Below are 25,055 nucleotides of genomic sequence, written 5' to 3'. Positions count from 1 at the left end.
CCTCTGTGACAACTAGAGCTATTCGAAAATTAAACTGTCTTCCTTGTAAAAAGTACTTCCTTGTAGCTGGGTTGGAGAGGAGTTGGATCAGCACGTGGTAGGGACTTGCCTACACCCGGTGAGAGACAGAATGATTTGTTTGGGCAAGGAGAGTCTAATTTCCTCACGTCCCCTCTGAGACGACATTCAAGGCTTACCACAGACCACCATTCTAGGCAATTTCACATATATTCACTTTGGCCCTCATAATAATTTGTTAAAGACTGAGCCAGGATTTGAAACCAGGTCCTTCTCCTGCCGCTTTCTGAGATATGACCATCAAAGCCAAAAGAATGTACAGGCACAATGGTTTTGCTTCAAGCTGTACCTTTCTTTGGTTTCTGAACCTTCCAACATTCCTCTGGCCTATTCAGAAGGATGCAAATTCAGTGACTTCAAATTCCTTCCCTGGTTCCTGAATGAAAGCAGGTGTCTAAATAGTTCAGAGCCCATAATTTTACAAGTGTAGTCTGGTTTCGTTTTCCCTAAATGGGCAGCACTTCTTACAGCACTGAGCCTCCCTGCCACTTTCCTGTCCACTTACACGATCTTTCAAAAGCATATTGCTGTTGATTTATAACATCACTTGCCGAAAGAGCTTAGTCCCACATCCTCAGAAATTTCATTGTGTTCTTACTCTTCTAGATTATCTACAAACATGTTTAATAAAGAGGCCCAGCAGAAACCCTTGGAGGGACCTCCCTGCTCACACGTCTCCATCAACAGCAGGATCACACATCCTACTTTTTGTTTCCTCTGTTAATACCTAAGTGTGACAAAATATTCCTCCTAATACACAATTTGGAGTAGCTTTGTTGTGAAACTTTGTAACCGACTCCTTGAAAGTCTAAAAAATTACATTTGTCGTGTTTTTTTGTTTGTTTGTTTGTTTGTTTCCTGGTGCTTATTTACCTCCTCAAACAATCCAGCATGTCATAGAAAACAGAATTCTTTCCTCCGCTCATTATACTAAGTGGCCAATGATCCTACAACTTTTGAAGTCCACCAATCTGAATGAGATTCACTGACAGATTTTTAGGGTGTCCTCGTTAGAGTGGAAACAAGAGTAGAATTCACTAACACTGAAGAGCAAGTGCAATACCTTATTTTGCATTTTGGTTAATTTATTCCCCTGAATTTCTTTAGACCCTTATATAATGAATGTCATAAAGTTTCAGCAATTTACTTATACCCAGCAAGCCAATCAGGTAGGACATCCTGTTCCCTTATTTGATCTAATACTGCCTTTCTTACCTCTTTGCTTCAAAAGACATGATGACAGAGGAAATTTCTATGTTTCAACAAAGACCAAAGCAAAGAGTTCACTGAGCCTCCAGGTCTCCTTTCTTCCCCATGAGCACATCTTTTGCACCCTGATCATCAAGCAGTCCCACTGAGTTTCCAAGTGACCTTCTGCCTTTCATGTATGAAAAAGCTTTTATTTCTGGATCGCGGGCCTTTTTGTGCTGTTTCTTGAATTCCTTTGCACTCTGACTGGCTTCTGAGTTACACCTGACCCGTCACACTTTGAGGTTTTCCCTGTTCTCACTTGAACAATCTTTGCCTACATTTCCCCCCATACTGGCTTCTTTCATTTTATGAGATGGATGCAAAAGTTTTTATAGGCGCTCCTAATCTTTGGTATGTGACATATTTTCCTGCCCTTCCATTAATGTGTTTAAAGCATTTCCAGGTTTCCTACAAGTTACAGACTTTTTAAAATATTACTTCCAATTTTAACTTAAGGCACACGTTGATTTGATCATAGTTCCATTTTTTTTTTTTAAAACTGAGTAATAATGTGAAGGAATTTTTGTTTTGTTTTGTTTTTCACTCCCCTTCAGAAGGTTGAATGTAATTGAGTTGTGAGTATTATTACAATCGTCACAGATAATTTCCTGCACCAATCCCTGTCTAATCTTAGGCCCAAGTCCAGCATAACTTCATTCTGTCCTTAATTCCATAACTTCTTTCCCTGTGAAGCAGACGTGTGTGTGAGCTTTTTCAGTCTCAGGGTATGATTTCCCTCATAACTACTATTTGATCTAGTTTTCCAGTGTTATCAATAGAATTTCAATGTCATTATCCTTTTCGTTTTGGTCTTCGGTGGAGATCCAGGGATGGATCCCAAGGTACCGGAGAAGCTCCTGAAATCACAGGCAAAATCATGCACGTATATGGGTAGTGCACTTTCCTGAGAAAGGATCCCATAGTTTTCGTTAGCTTCTCAAAGGAATTATAAGAAAAAAGAAAAAAATGCTTAGGAGCCATTGGTCCATAGTGTCCCTAAATATATTCTTATTATTGAGCATGAATTTCTCATCCACAGAGAATTTATTTGTCCAGCGTTATTTTGCACATTTTCATTTACTGTTTTTATCATACTTACTCTGTTTTCACCATTTCTATATAGAAAACGTTAGAATCCCACCAGTCCATCCATCCCTGAGATTCCTACAGACCTCCTAACCCTACAGGACCAGTTTTCACTAGTTTCCATGTTTTCTCCTTCTATCAAACCAGTGAAAAGAAAATGGAATTGGGATCCTTACTGGCTACCAATCATTCAACCTACTCTGTTTTATACTAGAATTTAAATGCTTTTAAATACATGGGGATCTGCTTGTCTACAAAGCTGTCAATCTTCTGTTTATACGGATGGAGAGTTCTGCCATCCCCACTTTCATCCAACACACAGAAGAATCCCCCCCTCCCCCCCCCACCCTCCCCTGAGCAAATCTGTGTCAGATTGGGTCCCATGCTTCCTCTGCACTTATCAACTTTCTCCCAGTTTTTAGGTTCAACTGTAAACTGCCACTTAACAGATTCACTACACACTGAGCTCATTTTCTGGCCCCCCACATTAACACAACACCTCAATGCACCATTATATTTGCTGAACAAACCTCAGATTCTTTTGCAATCTACACAGTAACACCATTATAAGTTTTGCTCCCTACCCTCCCTTCTTTGAACTGGGACTGACCTTACTGATTTGACTCCTTGCAATGGAAACAAGAATGATATCGTAGGAAAAAAAGAACAAACCATACCCCTTTTAAGGTTTTCTGAGAAAGCATTTTAAATAATTATTAGGAAATATATACGAAAATTAACTATGTAGAAACAAAAAAATCCAATGCACACTGCAAAAGTCTGGCAAGAAAAATGAGAGGGTATTTTTAAGACACATAGTGCTCCTCATTCTTTCATGTTTTACATCCTCTCTTATTTAAATGAGGCAGCACACCAGTACGATTGCTGTTATACCAAAATCTCCACTACTCTTCATCAAATCAAACCTTAGGGCAGCTTATGACGGACTGTGAAGACTCCTACAAGGGTGTTTTCAGGATGAAAGAGCTCCTCAGACTTCCTCACAGGAGCTTTCTGAGGCTGCTGGGAAGCAGGGAATGTCCCAGAGACCCCCAAGGTATAAGTTAGAGCTATGCAAAGCCTCGAGGTCCTCTCTGAACCGAAAAGGTCACTCCAAAGCAGTAAAGGTAATAAAGAGCAGACAATCTGGAACGTATGTTGCACAAATTCAATTGGGATTTGGCAGTTTGTGTCTCTTGAGTTTGTTTCTCCAGAAATCATGTTTAAATTGGTGAACAGGATCACGGGCCAGCCTGTGATACGGCTGTACCGACAATACTAATGGTGCTGACTATTCTCAGTTCTGCTGAGCTTGACCGCTTCAGAACACTGAGGGGAATCTTCACCGAGCAGCCCAGTGTGGGCTGTAAGGAGAACTTCTCTCCTTGTTGCAGTGCTGAGACCAACACCCTCCCTTCCGCTTTGCATCCTACTGCTCTGCTCCCCGTCCGCCCATCTCCTCACACACACACATTTGCCAGGCAGAGGGAAAGGAAGACTCCTCCTTGACTTGGAGCGGTCCTCTGGTGGAGAAAAAATGCAGGAACAGTTGGTGGGCTGGGTTTTAACAACTGAGAGACGGGAATCATAGCTACAGGTGCGGGCTCTGTGGGATGGATGCAACAGGGGTGATGACGGCTACCAGCTACTGAACGCACACCACGTGCCTGACTCAGTGCCACAGATGCCACAGGTCCTGTCTTGCTAAATCATCACCACCATCCTTGAGGCAGGTAGTATTGTCCCTGTGATACAGATGAAGAAACTGACGCTAGGAGAAATGAAGCAATTTGCCCCAGTCTGTCTGACTCCAAAGCCCATGCTTTTAAATAATACATCTAAAGTGTGCTGGTATATCTGGTAGCATCTGCAGTCTTAGGAACAGTTGAAAAGGAAATTCAACAGTAATGGGAATGGTGGTGCAAAAATCCTATCACTGCAGAAGCAGAAATTTGGACCTTGGCCCGGAATGGGAAACTAGTACTTTAGGTTTGCGTTCCATAATTTAGATAATATTTTAACAATAAAATTGATTCTCAGTAAAATGCTTGAAAATTAGTTCTGCTCCTGGTCATCAGGAGTCACATCATAATAAGTGATGCTGCAAAAAGGACTCTAAAGACTCGAAGTAAATACTATGGCCACCTCAATTATTTTGTACAAAAGAAAATCATATTTAAGCTAAAATCATGTTGTTTTCACATCAATAAGAATGTTTACTAGACTGAAAGCAATCAAATTAAACTTTTTCACTCATTTAGTGATATTATAAATTATAAATGCCCCTCCCACACACCAACAAGAGGAAATATACACGCTCACAAAACACACCCTAACACACACACACATACACACATACACACCTGCTACGTTACTACTTGTTTGCTACCCTTGTTAACTGAAATAGATGAAAAACCACATCAGACTCAGAGGGAGGAGAATTTCGCAAGAGGCTGACTTATTTCAAGAACTAACTTTTCTCAAGCTGGGCATCCGGCAAAAAATTGGATATTCTACAGCACAGTCCTTAACCTTCTCACCCCCCTTTCCTAATACACAGGCCTAACCAGTTGTTACCAGGGCTTGTCCCACGGGGCCTCATATATCTCTGAAAGTGTATCATCTCCCTCTGGATCTTGCTTTACCTGTAAATGTCCTCTATATTCATCTTCAAGGCTGAAACTGACACCCTACAAGGTTCCACTTGGGACGTTTCTTTCTAAGCAGAAGTAGACTTCTCTGTAAAACCACCCTTGAGACTTCAGAACTCAGAAAGGTCTGCACTTCCTCCAACAATCACACAGAGGTTGATGCTAATTTCAGGTCACAGCCTCACTTCCCTTCTGCTCTAGAGCATTTCTACAGAGATCAAACCTGTACGTTTACTCTGTGTCGCGGTGCTAAGCAGGCCGGGATGCTGCTCTCTTGGTGAGCCAGTCCATCAGAGCAACCGCAGCTTAGTCTGTGCTGAGGTTATATAATGACAGAACTAACCCGAGCAACAGGAGGCTTGAATGAGGCGGAAATGGAAGGCATGAGTGTTAATTCAACAAAATGAAAATCATCCCCAGGAATTTCTCCCCAGGACTTTGAACCAGAAAGAAATGTAGGTTTACCTTAAATAGTCAACAGGTACAACAGTAGCTCTAAGATAGGGAGGAAGTCACCTAACGATGTGTTAGCGTTCACGGATGCTTCCAAGTCCCCACAGAAAAAAAACGCCTTCCCATTACCAGGTTACAAGAGTGACATCTAGTGGACTCGTAATGCAATAACCAGGAGGATTTCACACACACTGCAGAGCAGGGCTGGCTTCTCAAAACCTAACGTGAAAGCACATCACCTGGGGATCTGGTTAAAATGCAGATTCTGGTTCAGCAGAACAAAGGAGAAGCTATTAATCCTAACAAGCTTCCAGGAATGCTGATACCACTGCTCCACGGAGTGGCAAGGACCTAAAGCCTTTCTCACTTGCTTTTACCCTGAGGAAAGAACAGAGAAGGGACCCTTGAGAATCATTTTGCAGGGGGAAGGGAAATAGCTAGAGCGCCTGGGTTCAATCCCCAGTACCTTCATGAAAAATAAAACACATAAATAATTTTTTAAAAAGAGCAGTCAACTCCCACTCCCCACCCCCAAAAAAGATAAAAGCATCACTTTCAGGTTAAAATTAGGTCTAATGAATTACTAACATGATTTCTTTTAATGTTCCTGTTTCACTAGCCCCACTCAGCATGCACACTTGCTACCTCCTGTCTGAGCAGAGCCGCCGCACCAGCACTCCTTTCCCTAAATTTCCAGAAACAAACTAGGAAGGAAGAATGCATACTTCACAGCCATATTTACACATGGGGGCGTGACTTGCTCAAGTCTCCAACATAGGTTCACTCCAGGTTTTCTTTCATTTGCCCAATATTGAATTATACTGTAATAGTCATTTGTATCATATCAGAATTTCTTTTCCCCCCAGGTAACCTACACCAGAACAGGGAGCCACCAGGGTATTGTGTAAGTGCTAAGCACACCTACTCAGAATTTCAACATTTGCCCTGGACACCCCTAAGAACAGAACAGGATGTGTAACTACATCCAAGTCCAGCTGTTTCCAGTCTTACATGCTTTACCTGAGCCAAAGAGCCTCCATGCAGAGCCACCAGGCCAGACCCTCGGCTGTGAGGTCACGTGTGTGCTCCTGCACAGGGGAGCTCTGCCCGGCCGCACACGAACTCCTGCCTAGGCCTCTATCTCAGTGGACTGGACGCTTTACTGGTTCTAGGTCACAGTTCTAGGAGCCACCAACATTCAGGAAAACCATCTTTCTTTTCTCAAACACACACAGAAACATATACAAAATTCACTTTCTAGTCCTGTGGAATCTTTCAGTACAAGTCAATTGATCTATGACAAATAATCACTTTTAAGCAGTGCAACCCCTATTTCAAACAAACAAACAAAAGAAAAGCGGAGCTGTTCTGGTTGAAATCGGCTCGGGAGACTTGGAGATATGACTACTTGGCTTCTCCCCTAATCCAAGCCCCTCAGTGTTCCTTCTTTTGCCCCAAACACTCCTTCCCACCCCAACTCCTGCCCCAGCCTACCAACCTCACAGAAATACTGTTTGAAAACTAGAAACCATGGGTCTCACAATTGCTAAAATTACCCCAAGCTCCTATATTGCTCAAGGACAGCACTGTTCACATTACCTACAAGGAGACAGAGATAGCTGTTTCACTATAACTTGACTTAATTATGATTCTAATATAATTCTAGCATATGCGATCAAAGGATCTATTCCAAAGATGTACAACCTGATTTCCTGAAAGAAATTTGCTTTTAAGTCATAATTAAGGACCTCTGTAATGAGTAAACAACAGAATTGTTTATACCTCTTCAATTGCTCTTGGCATTCCTAAGGGGAAATTATGTAGAGGAAAATGTCACAGAATTCTTCCTCAAAAGTGGGATGAAGACAGAAAATGAGACCAAACATTCCAGTTTAAGTAAGAGGCATCACATCATCTGCCTTTATAGCATAGTCCTTCTGCCTTGGTTAGAATCCCAGCTACACACTCACACGTGACCTTGGGCAAGCCACCTAACCTTGAAAAGTCTCAGTTTCCTCATCTGAAAGTGAGGACAATAGCCATGCCTATTTCACAGGGTGGCTGTGAGGACAGGGTTAATATACGTAAAGTACTGAACTGACATAGCAATCACACAATAAATGTTATCTCTGATGATTATAATGATTATTAATGTAATATTGACTTAATAATAATAATATTCTTATTCAGCTGAATATTAAAAATGGCATTTGCTCCTTCGGGATAACTTTAGCGAATTTGATAGGCATGAACAACATACAATCCCATCAACTCTTTGTATATACTGAGAATATAGAGAATGCAAGAAAAGCTGACGAGATCCTAAGAGAATTTCTGATTTACTCCTTAAGACACACTGCCTTTCCTTGTGCCTCTTTCGATGTTACCTCTTAGTGAAACGCATTAAAAAGATGCTATTTGTCAGCTGGAGGCAGTACTGATTTATGAGAATCACAATAGTTTTTGAACAGTCATATGTATGTTTATTCTTTGTGCAATATGCTCTCCTTAAACATCATGTTGCCTAATTTATTTTAAATTTAGGGACTTTATTTTTAAATCAAAAGAAGCTGAACCTTTTCTAAGGAGAAGCCCAGAGGGTGGCAGCTATATGCCAGTAGCCAAACATCTGCTCTAATTTCACCTGCCTGTTGGATTGCCCAACTACCTATATTCTTGGGACTGTGGCCAAATTCTAGCCAACTGGTTTCAAAGTAACCAGGATCTTCAAGTAAATGATTCTGTTCTGTTTTAATAAGAATCTCAAATTCATAAGGATTAAGACAAATGTAAGATTTAAAGCAAATGAGCAAAAGCTACCTGGCCAAGACCTTTGGAACAAAAGAGGTGGGAGAAATTCAGACAATTCATGCCTTAATTAAACAAACAAACAAAAAAATTTTGAATATTCTAACTTGTCCGTAAAGTAATACAAAAGTTTACAGGAACCTCTGAGATGTAATCTAATGTATTTGCCATCACCTACACTTTTGTTCTCAATAAATCTTCAGGTATTTTTCACTAAGTAAAGATTATCAAAGTTCACTTCAATCTTAAGGTTGTAAGAAGAGATGTTTAAAATATTCTGCAGTTCTCTCACTTTTTAAAACTGAAGGAGAAACCTCCACAATGTTTGTCAGTCAAAAGGGTAGGTATGTATCTTTTACGGAAACAGGTTCCCGTCTTGTGGACTTCTCAGAGATTACTTCTGAAAATCATTTTTTTCATGTTTCATTTAGTTAGGTATGAATTTATACTAAATCTCAATTAACTAAACCCTTCAAACTTTATCTTCAATAAACTGGAAACCTTTTGACAATTGAGTGGTGGCGTTATATATGATTCTCTTCACACTGTATTTCCTTCAGTAATGTTACATTTAGGAAATGGCTCAATACCACAATTTCTAAAAAAGATCTGAGGACAGTTTTTTTTTAAATATAAAAGTACACAGTACTTCCCCTCCTTTCCACCTTCAAAAGAAAGAAAGACAGAAACAGAGAGAGAAAGAAAGAGATTAAAGTAGAAATACCATTAAAAAAGAAAGTCAGCTATGTATCTTTATTTACTCTGCTCCTAAGTTCCATGGATAGTTTTCATAGAAACTATTTCATAGTGTCCTAGAAACTATTTTACAAAGTTATAATTATTATTTCAACTGCAGAAATAATCTCATTTAATTCCAACAATGAACATGGAAACAATTATCATTGTCACCTTTTTGCATAGGAAGCAGCTAACACTAGGGATATTAAAGACATCAAGATTTCACACCCATTCAGTGGCAAAGCCAAGTTATGAGCCCACGTCTGTCTGAGTCCAACACACAGATCCTCTCGGCTATGCTTGGACATATTGTCCCTGAGGTCCTTGAAATCAAGGGCCTAGTTCTTCCTCATCTGAAAGCCTTCCGGAACTAAAACAGTGCCTACTCCAGAGGGGGCTCAAGAAACTGTAGTTAGTTGAAGTTATTAAGAGTCATTTGAAAGCTTGAGTTGAAAACTTGGTAGAGGGAAACCCACAATTGCTGATAGCTCAGAATTCAAATATACGTCTATAGCCCGGTCACTTGTTACGTTTGGTATCTTCTAAGTCATAATAAATAGGTTATTTGTCAAACAGACAATAGAAACAGATCAGAAGAACTCTACCCTCTGCCAAAGAAACTTAAAGACAGGTAGCCACAATATGTCAAGCACCAGAAGAACTACTTCGGAGATGTAGTGAGAAAGGAAACAAGTTTTGAAATCTTAAAGCCATGGTTCTAATTAAGGCCCTTTGACTTTCTAGCAACAGCCACAGGAAAGTTGCTTTATCTTTCTCTATGTCCCTTTCATCAACATAAAGTGAGAAAAAATATATATGTATATGTATCCCAGTTACATGCTATGTGTTTGATGGAAGCCAGCATGATTATTCCAGTTATTGTCAATTCATCAATTAAATAAAATATGCACTACAATCACATGCCTGTTCAAAATTGTATTTTCAAAGTTTAGTGAATGAATGCTTTAGTGTAACTGTGGTATTAAAAAAAAAAGTCACACATAAAAAGAGACAGATGTATATCATTCACATTTTGGCTCTTAAAAAAATCCTTACCATGGGTTTAAAAAAAAAAAAAAGATCCCCAAGGTTACCTAATCTGCTATGATTTAACAGCATTTTGACGTTGTGCTAAGGAATGATAGCAAAGTGCTGTATCTCTTCAAACTTGGAATTTACTGCCTGTCTGAGACTCTGCTTATGCCAAATTAAACATCCAGTCTCATGTCCCCACCAGAAATAACATAGCACAGCTTCCTGCTCTACTCCTGGGTTGAATGAGTCCAAACTGAAGAAAGGGAGACATGATTTCATTTAATCATCTGAATCATTGTTTTCTGCATTCTCCTGAATTGGAGGCTATGGGGGGCAAGAGGGAGTTTAAAAGAAATCACCATGTAAGTCATCAGGCCATTTAAAGGAAAAATTTCCTTTGAAGGCCCTAGATTTGAAAGGCTCAAGAAAAAGCATAAGAATAGTATTCCTATTAATGATCTGCCCAGAAAGTCAGCTTCCCCTAGCCAGTCCACAGCACCCAGCTCCTGAGGCCTCAGGGTGCTGCTAGAATCTCTCTACGTGTGAGGCACAAATGGCCCTGCAGAATAGATGATGCAGTGCTTCCTTCCAGCAGACACCACCCAAAACTCTTGAAGAGTTTTGTAATATAAGAGCTTGAAGAAATGAGATGGTAAATGGAATAAAATATGCCCTGGAGTAGAGAGGTTAAGGCTGGGGGCAGGAGGCGGGGGGGGGGGGCAGTCCGAGGCTAGGTTTTTTTAGGGTGAAGGATGTGATCATGTATCTGTCCACTGATGGATAATACAGATGTTAGAGGAGATCAGGTGCAGAGCAAGGCCTTTAAGTAGGCAAAATGAGGAAAGGGACAGTTCATCCACCGTGACAGGAGGAAAGGAAGTGCACTACATGTGGTACCCATGTAGGAGTTTGGGAGGTATGGTAGAGAAAAATGAAGTAGTTGCCTTCTAGCTGTATCAATTTTTAGTGGCATATGAGGCAAAGTCTCTGGCTAAGGACGAGAAGGGAGGAGGACGATCCGAGAAGATGCGAAAGTCATCACAGGGAAGGTAAATGTGGTAAGATTGCTGAGTAAGGCTGAGGACAAGACAGTCATGAATTGAGAGTAAGAAGTCAACACAGTACTTAAACGTTTTCTTCCAGCCATATTCACTGCTTCAGTGCAGGCACAGAATAGATGGAGCAGTAAGTCTGATCAGTGTTGGGACTTGCCAGTTGAACACAAACGAGACGGTGCACTCAGCGAAGTCTAGCTCCACTGTCTTATCATGACGCGCAGCATCAGCACCACCTGGAGTCAGAGTCGGCATCGTCACAGGATTTCCAAAGGACTCACGTGCATGCATAAGCAAGAGAAATAAGTGAGTGGGAACCAAGTGAAGACAGGAAAAGGTCATTAAGAGCAAAGGAGGCTATGGGCAGCCAGCCTGTTGCTTTGGTCCTCTGTGTGGATTTTAGACCACCAAGACTGGTGGCAGAAGAAATGACTGGGTCAAAGGAAGAGATGAACAGAGCCATATGGGGGTCACTGTCCAGGTGACTGCAGATGGCCTGGAAGGCTTGGAGTCCTGGTGGTGACTGAGGCAAACGTGTAAGGAATGACAAGACTTGTCCTGGTCATCTTTCAAGGGAAAGATGATTGTAGTTGTGGTCTCATTCTCCGGATTGGCCTCTTGGGTAGTTTATACTGATCATGGAGGCAACACTGTAGCGGAAGGAACACAAGGAACTCTGTGAGCTCCCTCAAGTCCTCCTGCAGGTAGAATGAACTGGGAGAGAGATGGTCTTATCAGGAACACAGAGAGAGCTTGGCTGGCTTCTGTTAGATGCTCGTTAGGAAGGGATTATTTTTATGTAAACAAAAATTGTTAAGCATTTCAGGTAGAGGTAGCAACTCAAAGACCTATGCTGCACTAGAGGGTGTAATAACTCTGTATAAGACTGGAGAAGTTTGTCCCTCTTGAAAAGAAGAGAAGCCAAAAAGAAGAAGGGAGAGAATGAGGAACAGAAGGTGAGCAGACTCATGTTTCATGTTGTTCATGACAAACTCCCTGGTATCAGCCAAAGGATATGGTAAGAAAGGTGAGGTCTCCCGTGGGAGATTGCATGAATTTTATCTATACAAAAACTCCATTTTTCTTTAAAATTTTCAGTATGGTCTCCCATGCTCTTAGTGTATTTGTGAATGGATCTTCTATAATATTGGAGAGAGGAAGACACCAGTGTGGGTCATGAGTTCAGAAAACAAAGGAGAACATGCAAATACAGGCTCCAAGGAAGTTGAAGAACTCTGGGAGAGAGTTTTAGATATACGCATGCTAGGAAACTAAGGAATTACCATGTTAGTCATGTATCTAAAGGGTAGCGGTCCCACTGATAACTGTGCATATACATAATAAACATAATAAAATACACATTTTTGAAGACCAGCTGCTTTTTCTGCACTCTCCTCTCCCATCCCTAAACCATGTCTATCTTTACAACTGTAACTGAAAGGTTGAGAAACACTGAACTAATACCAGTGCATTAAAAATATTAACACGAACATTATGTCATTACCATTCCCTCGGGCTAGGTACTTCTCAGGGGCCAAATCCGCTGCTAATGGGAACAAGAGAAGCACTGAAATCAAAAATTCTTTTTAAAAATCTGAATTCCCAGAAAAGCATCTACCAAAATGTTCAACAAATAGCAAAATGCTTACCTCAATTCTGTCCACTCTGCTTAATATACTTGTGTTCAGAAAGGTGGCAGCCAAAGAACAGGGAGAAAAGAGCACAGGTGGATACTCAACCCTGGAAGTTAAGAACTGCATGTATACAAAATAACACACAAATCAAGGATCACTACTCTTCAAAACTTTGCATTCCAGGCATTCAAGGTCCATGATCCTTCAGATAAGGTTCAGTAATTGTGGAGAGTGAGCTGGGCACCTTGACTTACTCCTGAGACCATCAGGGTCTTCTGTTATAGACTTTTAGCTCCAAACTCAGGCAACTCAAATTAAATGCAAAGCTGTGATTATTATGGAAACTGAATTATAATTATCCTGGAATTCACCCATAAAAATATTTCCCAAATCTATTTCTTAAAAATTGAAAACAGACCAGGGTCTACAAGCATATCTATGATCCATCTCAGTATGTTAGTTTCATTCAAGCTAAATTTGCATTTGTTCCTTAATCACAGGGCTGAACCAGTTCTCCACCAAGAGGAAACCAATCAATTTCGGGCTTCCGAGGAAAAAGTTTAGTAGATCTTCTCTTATTTCTTATAGATTATGAAGTTGCAATCAATTAGATCAAAATAGGCACAGTATCCATTTTATGTGACTGGGACAATTCAAGAAGGAAAAGTAAATTTGTGTCTTCAAAGAACACAAATACACACACATACAGACTTTCCCATATCTTTTACATATCATAATAAAAGCCAAAGATTCTAAATTTCTTTTCACCTCCCAGTAAAATAATTGAGAGCATGCCCAAGATGCCAGGGGTCTCCATGTAAACACCCAGGAGAGATAGCTGAGGTCTACACAAAACTTTTTTTAAAGATGTTCTATTTTTTTTAAATAAGCAAAAAATAGCTTATAAACCTTATGCCTGAACATAGTGAACACCTCCCTACCTGATGTTATTAGGAGTTACACCATAAAGCCTTCCAACCCACAGATACTTTCTCCATACACAGCAAAGATGGAAGCCCGAACTTCCATTATTTGAGATGAATTCCCCTGGGTTCCAACACTGCCCCCTGCTAAAATGCCCTTGAGAGGGATTTCCATTATCAATGATGAGGACAAATTAGTGGATGAGACCCCTTAGATAGGAGCAAGTTTGATGGCCAGCATGTGTGGTGGAGCAGCAGAAAGGAACTGAAATCACAGCACTCTCCTGTCAAAGGTGGCACGATCCGAAAGATTATTCAGTAAAGAGCTGGAGTCCATCTACCTAATCTAGGTATCAGATTTCTTATCTGTAAACTAAGGCTGAATATGATGAGCTCTCGTTTAAAAGAAAGACTTCTGTGAAGTGAGGTAGGTTTGACTAGAAGTATAGGATCAGCCACAAAGGGCTAGGAAGTTGGAAAGCCAAATGTCAATAACGGTGGTCATAACACCACTGCTGGAGGGAAGAGACACACTAAGGAAAATGTCTCCACAACTTTAATTATGCCAAAAGATTAAACAAATGTATTACAAGGCAGTTCTACAGGGAAATCTTAGTAATGCCTCAAGTGTAAAGGTACCATAAACAGAAATAGAGAAGAATTCTAGATTCACATCGGGTCATTGTTTTCCTCAAATTTGTATTTTAAAAAATGGAACCTAATCTAGTTTCGCCCAAGGAGATGCTGTTCTTAAAACTACAAGAATGATCGGCAGTGTTGATGCATTTCCTTGCAAATGGAAAATGCTTACTTTTATATGTTCTTTCAAGAGCACGAGCACTGAAATGACTTTAGTAAAACAGTCCTCCTTTATTCAAGAGATATTTACACAGTACCTAGTACGTGCTTCTACTAGATGTGAGAAGGGACATAAGGATGAAGAGGACACTTCTGCTCTTCAACTTACAGCGTGGTACAGAAGATACGACAAAGACATTAGTAAATACAACGAGATTATGACGCAACCAGGCTAACCAAGGTTAGGGGTTTGGAAGAAGAGCTAGAGTTTTTGTTTTTTATTTTTGAAAGATCATAGTTTCTTCACATACTCATTCACACTAGCCAAAGTCAAGAATTTCTGAGGAAAAGCTTAGACACTTAATAAAGAACAGCAGCTCCTGAACCATCTGCTTTGCGCAAAGAAATGAAGCTCCTTCACACGCAAATTTTCATTTCATTTCAACCCTGTGAGGATATTGTTGTCAGATGGGGTAAGTAACATTTAATTTATAATTGACATGGCGAACAAGCCATGCTTTATAAAATGGCTACAATCAGTGCCTCTTTTGGCTGAAAAAAAAAGCAAACCATCATATGAGTCCAAAAGTCACTGACTTTCATCAAGTTCTTTTGATCCATTTAAGTGTCCTGTTACTAATCGTCTCATGAAGAAACGTGCAAAACACAGAATTTAAAGTGAACAACAGAAGCTTGTTATACCCAGACAAAGATACACGACAGGATACCCTGTAAGTTGTTTTTAAAGGAATCATTTCTCAAACTCATATCATACAAAACTGCAGGTTCTAGGAGCCCAATCCTATGTTGCTGTATTCTTACCTGGTAAGGAACAATGCTGCCATGAGCGGTACCCCAGCGTTTTGCTTCCTGCTGGCCAATAAGATAATTAGCAGCTACCTGGGTCAAACATGCCACCTACCAAAAGAAAAAAAAAAAAAAAGCTAGTTTACTAGTTTACCTATATTCGTAAACAGAAACTTATAATAGGAACATTCTCATTTGATTTCATTTCATGTCATTGTAGAAGGAAAAGAGAGAGAAAAACTGTCCTGTTTGATTGGAAAATATGCAGGCAACCACACTTTTGTCATACAAAGAAAAGAAGAATGGTATTACATTATTGCATGAGACTGTAAGTGCTGAGTAATGGTCAACTGAGACATATAAACACAGAAACATTCCGCTCCTGGAAAGGTCATCTGAAGGCAGAGGTTGACCCAGCAGATGGAATCCTGATCCAGCCTTTAGCATCAAAGCCGTAGCAAAATACATCAGCAACTGGTATGTTCCTTCCCCCTTTTACTTTCCATCAATATGACACAAAAAGAACCTGCATCATCACTGAGCAGGCGAACTCGTCAGAGTTCACGTTCCTCTAAACTTCTCATATCATGAAAAAATAAGAAGAAACTTCTATTTTGTTTAAGTCAGTTTAGTCAAATTTTCTGTTACTTGTTACCCAAAGCATTCTTACTGACACAGAGGATCAAGATTATTTAACTTGTTTTATTTTTTTATTCATTAGTGACTCATTCTCCTTTAAACAAAAATGACTATACTTCTCCCAACTTGGTCCTGTGCCCAGATTCTCATAATTATTTCGGCTTTCAAGAACCACAGATCTATTAAAGGAGCCATCTAAAGTTTTAAGGTCAGCCTCTGGCTCTTGTAGTTTTTATATACAGATATTGAAGACCATACTAATTCAATTCCATATGAGGATAATGACTTGATTCCTGGTGATCTGTCACTAAGAGCTTAGGTTCCAATGACTATCTGTGCCCCCAAGGGCCCAGAACGATGGGAAGGAGGTGACCAAACAACCACTTTCCATAGTTTACAGAAGAAAAGCTTCTGGCCTCATAGCATAATGATGACACAGCATGGGGCTTGTCCCATTCTATATCATCGGATGTGATTAGGAATCTACCAAGCCAGCAAGTCAAACATCCCAAACTGAGACTGGCTCCTGAAGCAAGCCAAGGGGTGATTTTTCAGGGCTTGGTGCTGCAGCCTGTCATTGCCCTCTACCTGGCACAGTGGCTGGCCTCCCACAAGTGCTGTCACTGGGGCTCAGCCTGGATGAATCTCCTCTCTGCAGCAGCCATTCTCTTTACTTTTCTCTTTGGATTTATATTCACTTTTATGTTCATTTACTGCTCTGTTGAAATTGGAACTGCCTTATGGCAGCTGGTTTGGCTGTACTGCCCAGGTGGCAAAACTAATAAACTTTGAGTCATCCACTTCTGGACTTCCATCTGGTCTTGGGCATTTGAACCATGGAGCATTCCAGGGCTGCCTGGGGCTGCCTGGTGCTAATCACCATTTCACAGATCACTTCTGTGTCTTTCAAAATAGAAAATCAAATCAACATTTTGTAGTCAAAATGTACTGGATGGGAAGGCCAGAGTCACAGCTTCTAATTTCTGTCAACCTCTAGATGTACAACTGTAGGTATATAAATCAACTACATTGACCTTCAGACATCTTCCCTATAAAGTCTTGGGCATTTGCCCAACTGTTTTCAAACTTTTTTTAAAAAAAGCATAACTCCTGTTTCAAACCAAATAATACATGGTCTGGTTGAAGCAGGGGCAAGCCTACAAGCCACCCTAGGAAACATGAACAAAGAACACAATTTGCAAGATAGTAAATGGTCTTACATTGCTTCCAAGGTGTATACTTCTGCCACTATTATTCTTCTTAACAACATGGCAGATAGAAAGATAACCAGGGATACAATAGTAGTCATTTTCCCACGAAGGCTCTCCCTGAAGTTGAGGACATTTTCTCAAGTCTGAGGTTTTACTGTAAGAAAGGTGCCTCTTTAATCTAGTTATGTTGGGGGTTGGGGGCATTGTTCTTTTGAAAAATTCTGGTGAAAGTCACTAAGGAGCTCTGGTGCTACTGGAGGGCAAGAATTCACACTAATAAAGGCAATTCTTTGTGAGCAGAAGTCACAAGACCCTTGGTATTTCCACTTTTCTCATTTCAGAGTCAAATGATAGTCAACAAGTCAACAAGAGCAAGGACTACAGGGAGAAGTGGGCTGACTGGGTGATCCTAGATTTACTCAGACACTCAGCAGGGAAAGGCATAGGCTGGGTGCTAGGCTGGAGGGCGGCCTGGCTGCCTCATCTCTTGCTCACTACATCGTTCTTTCTTCTCAGTTGTGACTTCTGTGTTTCTGACTCTGCCTTGATAAGCTACCCTTGACAACTATTTAATAAAAGTAGCCCCTCTTAGAGGGAGTTTGAATGAAGGGTCAGAATTCACCTCACAGGCTGTTTCCAAATAGAATATCATATCCATTTTCTCCACACAATGGCAGCTCATGAAAACAAAAAGCATTTCAGAACTAGCATGCTCCCACTGGGCAGAAAGGTTAAATAAGATTTTACGCCGATTGCCATCCAAAAACAAAAGTGTGATTTGTCAGTAACTACTCAGAGGCAAAGTTGGGGGTGGGGGAGGAGGTGGGAATCTATTTTAAAAAAGAGACCAACAGGGCTAAACTTAGCAACCCAATGTTTAAAAGGGGCATTACAGATCTGAAAGTAATCTACTATTTACAAAGATGTATTTTAAGGCAAGAGAAGGGGGAGAAAGCCAGCAGCTATGACGTGATTATGTACGAAAAATCAGAGGTTTCCTGGCAATTAATGACAAATTTTCCACAAATCAAAAGAATGCAGGATGTGACTTTTAGGTTAATAACTACATACTGTAGACCCATTCTAAATATTGCATTAGATCATTACTTTCATTCCCTAAACTTAGGCTCATTATTTCATCATGTGGATGCTATATAATTTACTCAGAATGTTGCCTTTATATGGTTTCATCTAAACAAAAAAGCCATCTTTGATTTAATAATAATCATTCTGAAAGCAAAATTATTATTTTAGATAACACAGTGGGTCCCAATAGTCTTTGTGCATACCACAAAACCAATGGCGTGGTCTAAGTGGATCTCAAAGGGCACAGCCCCAAAAGGCTTGAGGAAGAATATGCCCAATTATTTCCCAAAGGAGCCCCATGGTGTCTGTCACCACATTTACTTCTATGAAATGAAGATCAAGCTGCAAGAATACAATCTTTCATCTCCAAAAGGACAACCAAGTATCACAGGTAAAAACGGGGAAAACAAGACTGCAAGTCCATTACATCAAAATGGGTCATTTTTCCCTCCTACTCCTTTGCATCTATTCCAGCCTCCAACTAAGCTGGACTAAACACTAATCATGCATCACTTCTGCACCTGCCTGTATCTGTATCCATTCTTCAAAGTCCATTTCAACACTGCCATTTCATTCAGCCCCCACATAACCTAAGCAAACATCAACAACAACAACACGTTGCACATTCACAGTTCGCCACATACTACAGTTAGAATTATATGATGGTAAATCTGGAAAGACCTAAATCAGTAGTTTCTGACCCTAGTGGCTCAATGCAATCACCTGGGGAATTCCTGGACCCCACCCAGACCTGGACTGGAGCCTGGGAAGAAATAATGTAACCAGTGTACCATTAATTGTACACAGATTTGGGAACCAAAGCCTTAAGAAACTCTAGTCAAACTCCTTAATATTACAGACAGATAAATAGAGGAACAGAGAAGGTAAATACTTTATCTGAGGTCACATTGCTGGCTGGTGGCAGAACTTAACTATTCCAACTATAGTGCCCTCCTCCATGCTACAATGTGATTCAATCACTCCTTTTAAATTGGGAACTATTTCAGGGTAAGAATTATGTATTATAAACCCTTTGTATGTACTCACAGCACCTAAAATAGAACTTGCACACTAATATTTTTAAAGCATGAATGAAAACAGTAATTACCAGTTGTTTATTTATTCAACAAATACTGGGTGTTGCTTCGTGTAAAAGCACTGTGCTAGGTACTGGCTGTACATAAGTAAACGAGAAAGATGTAGTCCTGCCCTCTTTGGACTTAAGAATAGCGAAGACAACTAAACAAACAGTTATAGGAACTGCCATGGGGAGAGGAGATGGAGGAGAACTTTAAAAGCAAAGAGAATAACATGTGTGAGAGCCCTAAGGCAGGAAAGAGACTGGCATACAGGAAGAAGAAAAACCCAAAAACTGAAAGTAGACCAATGTAGCTGAAGCGTGGCAAGAAAGAGACAGGAAATGAAATTGGAGAGGTTTACAGCGGCCAGACCATGCCAGCCCTTGCAGGTCATTAGGTAAGGAGTTATCCTTTGCACATCTTTCAGATGATCATTTTAAAATCACAAAGTATATTACGTCATCCTTCAGCTTAAAACTCACAGGGCTTCCCACTGCATTTGCAATTAAATCCAAAGAATGAACAGAAAAGAGGCCAGTTATGGAATTGCAAGGTCTGGGCATCAGTTAACGATAGCTCAGGCTAGGTTAGTGGCAGTGGAAATGGAAAAATTGTGGATTTAAGAAATGCTTTAGGATCAGAATGGACAAAACATATGAAAGATTATACGGGAAGGACATGGCAGATAGAATGGTAACACAGGAGCCAAACATAACTCCCAGATTTCTGTCTGAATATCTGGCTAAGCTCTGAAGGCACTCACAGAAATAAGGGAAGTCAGAGAGGACAAGTTAAAGGGGAAGAAAATAAGAGTTTACCTTTAAATATGTTGAACTGGAGATGCCTGTGAGACAATCAATTGGGCTGGAGTCACCAGCATATAGGCAGTATTTAAAGTCATTCCCTCAATGGGAAATACAGAGAAAAAATTAGAGAAGAAATCATAAACAAGATAAAACAAAAGAAGATAAAAATCCTTGGCAAAAACAATCCTCCTCTAATCACAGGTATGGTCAACAATGTAGGTACAAATTACTAGCACCAATTTAAGTACTCCAAAATCAGAGATAGGTTTAATGAACTCTAAACTAATATGCATTTGTAATGGAAGACAAAGAAAGCACTTAAAATGATGCAACAGAAGAATACAGCATCATGTGGGGAAATGTTCACAAATTTTTTTAACTTTTTATTTTAGAACGGTTTTGGGTTTACAGGAAAAAATACCAAGGTAGTACAGAGACTTTCCGTATACTCCACACCCAGTTCCCCTATTATTAACATCTTACATCAGTGTCATAGATATTTTATAATTAAAGAACTAATATTGATAAATTATTGTTACAATGCATATGTTCAGAAGTCCTTAGTTTTTACTTAATGTCATTTTTCTGTTCCAGGATCCCCATCCAGGGTACCCACCACATTATATTTAGTTCTTGCCTCCTTGGGCTCCTCTTGGTTGTAACAATTTATCATACACTCCTTGTTTTGGATCATCTTGACAGCTTTGAAGAGTTCTGATCAGGTATTTTGTAGAATGTTCCTCAAAGGGATTTTTTTTTATATTTCTCTCATAAAGAGATTGGGGTTATGGGTTTTTGAAAGGAAGATGATAAAAGTGTCATTTTCAACACACCACGTCAAAGGTACATACTACCAACATGATTTGTCACTGTTGGTCTTGATCTTCACCGCCTGAATGAGGTAGTGTTAATCAGGTTTTCCCACTGTAAAATCACTATTTCTTTCCTCCCCTGTCCACACTTCGGAAGGAAGTCACCCTGCACAGTCCACACTTAAGGGATGAGGAGTTATGCTCTTCTTCCTTGAAGGCAGTGTCTACATAAACTATCTGGAATTCTTCCACACAAGAGAATTGTCTCTTCTTTCCTATTTATTTCTTTCAATAATTTATTCATCTCAGCACAGACTCATGGATATTTCTTTTATACTTTCAGTTATAATCCAATACTACTTTATTTTACTGTTCAAATCATTCCAGTTTTGGCCATTGGGAGCTCTTCACTTGGCTCCTGTGTCCCTTTGACATACTCCCCATCGCTCTAAGTTTTTTCCGGTTTTAGCACTTCCTTCCTTTGTAGCACTACAAGATGCTCTCGGCTCATCTTTATACTTTCTGTTCCAGTCTTACAAGAAAGCAAAAGGAGAAGAGGAGTCATAGGGCAAAGGAAAGGAAATAATATTTATTTTGGTGTCAATGAGAACCTCATTTATTCCCCCAATTATTCAAAAATCTTCATATTGCACCTACTATTTGCCAGGAACTGTTCTAGGCACACAAATTAACATACAGAAATCTGCTGCATTTCTATATAATAACAACAAACTATCAGAAAGAGAAATTAAGGGAACAATCCCATTTACAATTGCATCAATAAGAATAAGATACCTAGGAATAAACCTACCTAAGGAGGTAAAAGACCAGTATTCGGAGAACTGTAAGAGACTGATGAAAGAAACTGAAGATAACACAAACAGATGGAAAAATATACCGTGTTCCTGGACTGGACTGACATCTCTCTTTTTTATCCTAATTCCATTACTTTGCATGTCTAACTTCCTACACAATTTAATCTGTTTCAGTTTGTCCCTCACACCTTAAGGTAAACTCATTTCTTCAGAACCACTAAGGGCCAAGGAGAGAACAATATTCAGGAGTAGAGAAGATATTTTGTCTACCTCATGTTGAAAGAACAAGAAATCCTACCTATCCATACTACAACAATCATTTTACATTTCTAGTACTTACTGATGATGAAAGCTAGTACTTATTAAGCACTTATTGTGCAGTGTTCTAAGCACTTTATATAAAGTATCTCACTTAATCCTCATGGCAGCCATATGAGAGAGGTGTTCTGAAGAACCCATTGTACAAAGAAAAAACTGAGGCATGGAAGAGGTTAATAATCTGCCTAAGGTTATGTACCAAGAAGAGACAAGCCAGGACCTGAACTCAGCTATTCTGGAATTCTGTCGTTTAACACTAAATTACATACAGAATCAGACTCCTTAAGATTTCTGAGTGGCCTTCATCCTGGAAAAGTTTCATAGGACTATCCTACTTAGTAAAGAGAAAAACAGTGATTAGGCATCCTTTTCAATTAAGTAAACCTCTGCAGATAAGTCCAACCTTAACTATTACAGAATTCTTAAAGAAGAACTCATTCAAAGTTTTCTGCTTTGCTGCAACTATGTCTTGGCTTCTATTCCAATGTAATTAGAAATAAACTTCAACCTATAAACATTTTACCTGTAAACACTGAAAAACCAGTAGAGCTGTTATATAAATTTAAAATCTCTACTTTTATTTACTTAACAAAGAAAAACAGATTATCATATCCTTCTCTTCATGGAAATTTTTAAACTCAATGAATGGAACACCCACGTTTCACATTCCTCTGAATTATCTCTAACGATAGTCAAATCATATTGATGTTTACTTTATATACTGAACTCGAAAGAAAAACATATTTGCATTAGACTCAGAATAATTTTGCCAATCCATCTGAATGAAAATCAGACATATGAGGAAACTGGATATCGAATGCCAGAAGGTAAGACCAGACAGCAAAAAGAGGCAGAATTTCAAAAGCATGTTTAGGATAATACATCAAACATATTTCTTACCGTAAACCACTGACCCAGTCAATCATTTGACTCAAAAAGTGGTTATGAAAAACTGAAAAAAAAAATGTGATGAGTAAGTGAAAATGTAGAAAAGTAGCATTTAATGACATGATTTACTTATATATCTCCGTGATAGCATGTCTTCAGTTACAAATGTCTTCTTCAAATACGGTTCTACATTTTAAATAACCTAGTTCTTTAAAATAAATCTGTTTTTAAAATGTGCAGCATATTGTATATATGTATTTACATGCAATATAATGTATATGTGAGTCAAACTGTAATAATTCTACCTAATAAAACTGAAAAAGAAAAATATATATGTCTGTTTTTAAAATAAATAATGCATTGTTCTGCAACACTAGTTTTTAAAAGAAGTTCTAAGAATGAAGTTACTTTTGCTTATTGCTTCCTTCAGGCATTTAGCAGATATTTAATAAGCACTTATATGCAAAGCACTGTGTTAAGTGCATGGAAGATCCCCAAATCAATAAAACAAAGTTTGATCTCTCAAGAAGATTAAAATCTATAATTTAAGATGGAAATAATCGGTTCCATAAGAGACTTTTTTTTTAAAAAATCAAGTAGGGATAAAAAGTGACATTTGAGCTGACCCTTCGATAAAGGGAATTTAGCCCTGCAAACCCAAGGGAAAGGGCCTTCCATACAAAACCAATACTATGCGCAAACAAGTCACAGCAGAGACAGGAAAGGTATTGGGGTTTTTTAAATGAATGAATAAATTAATGAAAATTAAAAACGAAACAATGATCATAAATGATCATTAAGATGCAATATCAATAAAGCAGTGGGGACAAAAGTCTAAAGGGGGCTAAGGAATGAATGAATGAAAGCTTGTGTAAAGGCGGAAGGAGAGAGACTGGACAGTAGCTCAAGCAGGTGAGCAGGAAGATAGAGGTTTCATTTTTGAAGATGAAAAAAAAAACCATGAAGTTTATTTAAATATGCAAGAAAAAAGAATAATTGAACGTGTGGGGTCTTAAGCAAGATGGAAGAGGACAAGAAAGAAAATACAAGTGAAGGGGGTTATGGTTTAAAACACCATCTCTCTGATAGAGTCATTTCCTCTTGTGTTTCTCTGTCCATTGGTAGCATGGAAGCTTTGGGAAGGAAAGAACTTCTCTGATTTGTTTGGTGCTCTGTCCCCAGCAGCAGGAACACAGTCTGAGACACACTGCAGATACTCAGTAATTATCAGTGAATAAATGAAGGAATGGCACAATTTTGCTCTAATTTGGGAGGAGAATCTTAATGAAGAAGAAATCTTTCAGCAGGGGAGGCTATAGCTCAGGGGTAGAGCACATGCTTAGCATGCACAAGGTCCTGGGTTCAATCCCCAGTACCTCCATTAAAATAAATAAGTAAATGAATAAAACCTACTTACCTCCCCCCAAAACAAAGACAATAAATAAATAAATAAATAAATAAATAAATAAATAAATAAATAAATAAATTTTTAAAAAGAAGAAATCTTTTAAGTGAAAAAGAGGAAAGTCGGATGCAATCCCCACAGGGAAGCGGAACAGCAGAAGGCATCTTCGTAGAATGACAAGGACAGGCTGACAAGGGCCTCTTTCTCCCTCTACACCAGGCCCTGCCCACTGGAGTCACACAGAACGAGTCATCCATTCTTCACCACACACCAAATGGATAAACACAGAGACTGGGTCAGAGAGCAATGTCAGGGCCTGAGACCTCACATTCAGGGTGAGGAGGGCAACAAAGGTGGCTTAGGAACAACAAGGGAATCTTCAGGGGTCAAGACCTCACTGAGCTAAAAGTGAGTACATGAGTAAGCAGAAGATTCATGGATGGGGAGTAGAGAGATGAAATAGCTCTTCCCTTAAGTCAGAACTGGCCTAGAAATGGGGACGGGGCGAGTCTGCAACAGCGGGACCAACAGGTTCTACGAGGGAGCACTACGCAGTTCAGCTCAGAGGTCAGAGCACTGAATAAAGGCTGCCTCCCACTGACCCTCATTGCTCCATGGAGCCAGCATGCTGCTTCTACAGGAAGTTGTGGCTTATTTGGGGAAGGGCTTCATACACTTT

At 39.6% G+C, this 25,055-nt stretch overlaps 1 protein-coding gene across 13 annotated transcripts in view; it reads right to left on the bottom strand.

Annotated features, from left to right (window-relative positions):
• SUGCT (succinyl-CoA:glutarate-CoA transferase) overlaps window positions 1–25,055 on the bottom strand; it is a 622,782-nt gene that overhangs the window by 502,024 nt on the left and 95,703 nt on the right. For all 13 annotated transcript variants that reach the window (XM_032484269.1, XM_032484261.1, XM_032484260.1 and 10 more), the window contains exon 9: window positions 15,333–15,428. In XM_032484269.1, the coding sequence (XP_032340160.1) occupies window positions 15,333–15,428 (96 nt within the window). The remainder of the gene's footprint in view (window positions 1–15,332; window positions 15,429–25,055) is intronic.

Source organism: Camelus ferus, chromosome 7 (genome assembly GCF_009834535.1).
Source record: "Camelus ferus isolate YT-003-E chromosome 7, BCGSAC_Cfer_1.0, whole genome shotgun sequence".
Lineage (NCBI taxonomy): Eukaryota > Metazoa > Chordata > Mammalia > Artiodactyla > Camelidae > Camelus > Camelus ferus.
This window is presented reverse-complemented; position numbering and strand designations above follow the sequence as displayed.